This window comes from Acromyrmex echinatior, chromosome 4 (assembly GCF_024713525.1).
Source record: "Acromyrmex echinatior isolate Ae372 chromosome 4, ASM2471352v2, whole genome shotgun sequence".
NCBI lineage: Eukaryota > Metazoa > Arthropoda > Insecta > Hymenoptera > Formicidae > Acromyrmex > Acromyrmex echinatior.
Genome location: NC_141855.1, coordinates 13,723,601 through 13,729,958, shown reverse-complemented (window position 1 = coordinate 13,729,958; position 6,358 = coordinate 13,723,601). Strand labels below are relative to the sequence as shown.

Sequence of the window (6,358 nt, the reverse complement as noted above, 5' to 3'; positions counted from 1 at the left end):
GGGGCGAGCCCAGGCCAAACCAAGCCGAGCCGAGCCGAGCCGAGCGTCTCGAGCTAAAGCCAGAGGGAAGAGTCCGCGTGTCGTGGGGAAAAAATACTCGACGTTATCCTCACAGACGTTTTTCCTTTCGGTCCTCGTATCGTTATCGATATCATCCCTGCGTTGCTTCAGCAATATGTGGTGTTGTAAACGACTAGATGCTTCCGATTGGCCAGTCACGACCGTCGTTCGAGGTAACATTTCCTGTCTGCACGTCGCTGCTGCTGTTGCCTCTCTTACGTTCGAGACATCAGGTTGTTGTGTTCTCGAGACTACTTGTCTTTTTCTTTTCTTTGTCTCTCTCTTTCTTTTCCTCACGGGTGCTTCTTCAGCTTTCTTCACCGCTTCTTTGCTGCATCGAGAAAGAGAGAAAGAGAGAGAAAGAGTATTCGCATACCTGTACGAGAAGAGATAGGAGGAGATGAAGGTCGAACAGTGTCCACACGAAACAGGTCGCCAGGCCGTAGACCTTCGCGAGTTGCTCGAATTTCGGCGAGACGTTGCTTATTATGTTGAGCCAAGATGTCTTCTAAAATGTTTTTATCCTTGGAAGCTAATCGATTTTACCAACCTCCCTTAAATTTGCGTTATGTATAGGCAATATGCGTTATATATATATATATATATATATGTGTGTGTGTGTGTGTGTGTGTATGTATATAAAACGATCATTAGGTCATTGACCATAAATATTTAATAATTCGAATAATGTGGACGCGAAAAATAATATTGTTGTTTAATAAGTTTATGAACAAAGGATGTAATTCTTAGAGGAGGTTGGCAAAATCGCTCACCATTATTTTGCTGAACGGACAGATAAATCCATCAATCCGTTCAACAGATTTAGGCGACTTCTTTGTGCTCATATTTTTCAACGTTGTTTTATTATAGAGATGGATAAAAGCTTTTTAATCGATAATGCTTTTAGCTTTCTCATTGAACACTCCTCAAACACTTGGTTCGATATCGCTCTGCTTTTCCTACGTCAAGGTCGAGTATTACGAAATGGAATCGTCCTAGTTAGCTTATTGAGTAGGTGATAATGGATTATCAGAGAAACTTATAATGGTATTATATCTGTTAGTTTCTAATCTTTTAAGCAAATAAATCTAATTATATGGTACGCTTGAATTCAGCTATACACGCTTTTGGCTTTGTGTATTTATCGCACCTTCTGTATGAAATAATTAAAAAATTATTTTGCTACAAGATTTACATAGATTAAAGTTATCCATCGAATTTTCGTGTCAACTATTAACAAATAATGAACGCTCTGATGAACGCAGTGATGAAGGACGTAATATCGATTATCTCTTATCACCTCAAGGCTCTCAATCGCCATGCTAAATTTAGCATCGGCAATTTCGTCGCGCAATCGTTTATGAAAACAAATCGTGCGTAACCAGCTCGTGACATAATATGACTTTGTTCGATCTATTGGAAGTCGCATATCGGCGCATATTTCCTTAATCGCATTGAACACTTGGATAGGTTATTTGATTTGATTCCACTTATGAATGACGTAACAAACGCAACCTCCCTCGCGATCATTGATTTTCCTCTTTACACTTTGAGCACAGCGTATAGTACTTGTCTGTGCTGTGGTCCTTGCTGTAATGCGGATGACGTGCGCGTGCAGCGGTCTCTTCTGGAAATAGAAGTCTAACAAGCCGCAATTGCCGATTGCTGTGGATTGAGGCTTGATATCATGATTAAGGCTGATTAAAGCGATTAAAAATTGGATAAGTAAATTTCAGATGTACCTTTATTTTAATTGATTGTGATAATCTAACGATTTCTAAACCACCTTCATTAAATTCTTTAATTTCAAAGAGCACAAAGTAAATTTATTTCGTGAAACAATTTCTTATTTATATTTTTTTATCTATGAATTTTTGTGTAATTTTTTTAGAGTATATTTGGAACAACATCGTATCTAGTATAATATCGTATCTAGAATAATATTAAATTAATCATGTGATTCTTCCTCTCTTAAATATAATATTTTATTTATAATCATGAATTTTTTCTCTCTTAAATATTTTATTTATGATAAAAACCGAAATATTTTCTTGCACTATTTTTACAAATAATAGCAAAGCGGAGTTAATCAAGAGTAATGAGTTTATCTTCTCACCAATTTGAGGGCAAGTATTTAAAAAGGAATTAGCGACGTGTAGCGACCGGTCGGCAATTACAATTGCGTTAAAACCGGACGTCGTAAAACTTCGGCGTTAACTCCCAGTTACCGGATTTGGACCCGCGGGACATCTGGAATACGTACCTCTGCGTGGAAACAAGAAGTTTCGCGCCACGTGGATCTTTGTGCGATGCTTATATTAAGCCTTCGCGTAAAAGCTGAATCATTCTTGCAGCACATGTCTAATTCCATTGCACATGCAATGAAATTTATGTATATATATATATATATATATATATATATTAATACTATACGTTGTAATATATAAAAAAGTTATTTTTCTTCATTTCTAAAAAATTTTACAGTAATTCTAACATCAGAATGTGAAGGTATAATAATAGATGTAGCATTTTAATTTTTTATTTACTCATCGTACTTTACACAATTGACAGCGCTATTAATGCAAATAATTCTTCATGATCCGCGTGAAAGGAATATCAGTGGCAAAAATAACGGCTTCCGTTATGCGTCGGTAAAAGTATTTGGCACATCCGCCGTCTAAAGGCGTCGACCGTTTGCGAGTTATTTCTGTCCACGTCGACAAGGCTCTTAGTTCAAAAAATTATTTTTGTTACAGTGAAAATTATTTAGTTACAATAAAATAGATTCTAGCTTGCTTGATAATAAAAAAAAAATAATATTTGAAAATATAAAATTTATGTAAATTAATTAATATGGCATGAAGAAGTAACTTAATATTTCGATTTTTGTCATATTAACTCGTGAGTATCATCTCATTTTTTTACGTAAACAATTACCTCAAATGTTTTTATAATTCAAATTAAAATTACTTTTATTAAAAATACATTATGTATTATTTATTATTTTCTAATTTATTAGTATTTGAGAACATTATGGGTATGGATTTAATTATAATTTTTTTTGAAAAAAATATATAGATAAAAATTGAATAAAAAATCACGTAATAAGCATATTAAGTAATTTATTATGACAGTATTTCTAAAAAAAGAAAAATTTTAATTAATATAATGCTATTTTATTGTGAGTTTTCAATAGAATATACTTACAGATTCATATAGAATAGTTATTTAAAAAAAAAGAAAATATATTAAACAATATTCATACAAAACAATATTTTACTTCATATGATTATTCTCAAGTTAAGTCATTATTATATTTGATCTTTAAATATTTTCGTAAAAATCCCCATGCTGTTTAGAGAAAAAATTATTTGAATCGCGAGGTATTTGCAGCCATCTTTTCGGATTATCTCGTCGATTATATTGTCTATTAAAGGTTAAACGCCAATGAATCTCGCGTTATCCGATCGGGAGTTCTGTGGGATTTCATTAAAGAAATATCGTGACTCGCGAAATGCTACTGCCGCTACAAAATGCCGTCTTGCTTACGTGATCCATGGCGAAATCTCCATCGCGTACCAGATATCATTGCCCACGTATACCAACAACGGCAACTTCTTCGAGAGACTGATTCTACAAGGCCCTTATGCAAATTCATGCGCCCACATCTGCTATCGCATTTGTCATATACGTATCATGCAATTAAAATAAAATGTGAAAACTGTACGTGTCATAAATCGTGATTTGTAAATTACTCCGAAGATGTTAGTCATATTTCTATTGGATATCTATTGGATATATTTCGTTATCTATATTTAAATGACGATTTTCTGAGTCGTGTCATATATTTCTATATATTTCTTTCTTTATAATTATTATATACACATATACTTTATGGCAATGTTTTCTTGACATTTTAATATAAGTGGTAAGGAAATTTCACAGAGGAAATTGTTCGACTAACCTATCTGGTCGTACGATGATGACGCGAAGAGGCAGTTTCCGACACGAGAGAGATGTGGTTGTAAAGAAACCAGGAAAGCTTATAATTAATTATAATTACTATTAACCTGACATCATTACTAGCAAGTATGACTTTCATCGTCACTTCGAAACTTTCAAAAGTTAAGTGTTTTATTTGATTGCACCACAGTGAAAATAGTCTTCTACGATAGAGACGAAAACTTGCCATTCCGGATAATTTCATTTAGTCATTATACATTCCTTGATTAAAGGCAGTCATTAAGCGTTGCTACGACCGTTTAGATTTTCTTAGTTCTTCTCTCCAACAATCCAGCGCGAAATTGATGTGACGCTGACATCGATCTGAGACGAATTTTCTGCCGTTATATTTCTTGTTGTTCGGTTTATTGACTTGTTGCAAAACAAAGGCAATAGAGTAGTATAGTATGTTTTGTCACTTTACGTGGAAAATATCAATAATGAATTTTTGAAATTCGTGACCATAAGCCACATGCAAAAGCTGTACAACTAATGCTTATCTTTTTTTAATCCGAGAATAATCATCGAGGAGTGTTTTTAAGCCTCAGCGACGATAAACTCTGTGAATTTTTGTAAAATATGTTTTATATAGTTAAATAATGTTTTGTATAGATGTTGTTTAACATATTTTCTATCTTTTTTAATAACTATTCTTTGCGAACCTTAAATATGTTCATAATTAAATAATTTCATTGAAAATTCGCAATAAAGAGTCGTTATAAATTCGTATTAATTAAAATCCTTATTTCTTAGAAATACTGTCGTAACAAGCTACTTACAATTCCGATTAATATTTGTTTGATTTTTATTTATTTTCTTAAGAAAATTATGATTAAACCCATATCTATCTATAAAGTTCTCAAATACTAGTAGATCGGAAAATAATCGATAATATATAATATGTGTTAATAATAGAGACTTTAAACGGGGGGGGGTGTAAAAATATTTTAATTGTTTACTTAAAAAAAAAATCAAGTAATTCCGGTGTTAAAAAGGATTAATTGATCCCAGTTCTGATCCAGGAAGGTTGAGATTCCCATTTAATTATATTGTCAAAGAACTTTCTAACTTTTAATTCATGTTCATTTTTTTTTCGATTTACCGTGAGAGAAGAGATTCGACAAATTATTCGACATGGACTCGATTTAGATTAGTTCAACAAACTACTAGAATTTTTTTCTTTGTTCTCTTTGGCAATATCTCCCAAATTTTTTCCAAGTATAATTTAATATAATAATATAATATAATTTTTGCTACAAAAAGTTGATTCAAAGTTCGACAAAAAGAAAAAAAAAATGATACAGTAGAAGTGGGACACTTCGGTATAACCCTGATCTGATATAAGAGCCTTGAGCGTTATACATATCGCGAGTAAGTACAATATAATCGCGTAAGACAGATTGCGGCAGATCGCGAATTGCCGAGCAGGATCGAGGAACCGTCGATTATCGAGGCATGGTGGCCCCAGGCATGGTGCATATTCGATCGAGGGATCGATGGCACTCAGAAGTCGTCGTTCCTATCGGTTAATGCGATCGAATTCGAGACGATGATCGCTAATCAGTGTATTGCGAATCGGTCTCTCCCCGACAGAAAACACAGCCTGTCTTGTGGTAGCGAGTTTCGTAATCCCGCGCGACGCGACGGCTGGCGAATTTCTGAGGATAGTAATTATAGTGCTTAACGAACAACCGTGGGCAGCTGCCACTTATCGACACCAGGTACCAATGAACGCTCGTTTATCAGTCTTTCTCTTTCGATCGTATATCGGATTGTCTCGAAATGAACATTCAGTAGAAATGTGTCTGAATGCGGTAAGAACATATATGTACAAGATACAATAAATATTATGCGAAATATTCATAAATAAAATCTTTATTAACCAAACGGAATCTATTTTTACTTTGCATAAAAATGAAATTAATTAAATTTGATCGTATCAAACGAATTTGAATGCAATTTTAGTGAGATAGCGGATTATAGTCACTTATATATATATACACTAAATTAGTACAAACTACATAAAATTATCAAAGTTCACCGTAAAGCATATAAATATTTTAAATGATTAAATAATGATATTGTTGCATTATTTAATATTATTTTATTGTTAAAGTTAATTATATTATGTCACTGCATTTAAATACTCCATATAAAGTATCCTTTAATATGCACTATGTCTAAACTAGTGTGAATGATAGAATTTGCTATTCACAGCGCGGAAAAATTTTAGTTTTTTAAGTAATTGTAAAATGAGTTATACATTTTTTTTTTCCTAATAAAAGCGGTAAAAATT

General features: G+C 33.1%; 1 protein-coding gene across 9 annotated transcripts in view; it reads left to right on the top strand.

Annotated features, from left to right (window-relative positions):
* LOC105146433 (uncharacterized) overlaps positions 1 to 6,358 on the top strand; it is a 175,391-nt gene that overhangs the window by 36,930 nt on the left and 132,103 nt on the right. The window contains exon 1 of one of the 9 annotated variants that reach the window (XM_087405394.1): positions 80 to 233. The exons of 6 other annotated variants lie outside the window; for them this stretch is intronic. In XM_087405394.1, the coding sequence (XP_087261520.1) occupies positions 176 to 233 (58 nt within the window). In that variant the 5' untranslated portion in view covers positions 80 to 175. Of the gene's footprint in view, positions 1 to 79; positions 234 to 6,358 lie in introns of those variants that run through there. 2 more of the 9 variants (XM_087405396.1, XM_087405390.1) reach the window with 2 other exon arrangements.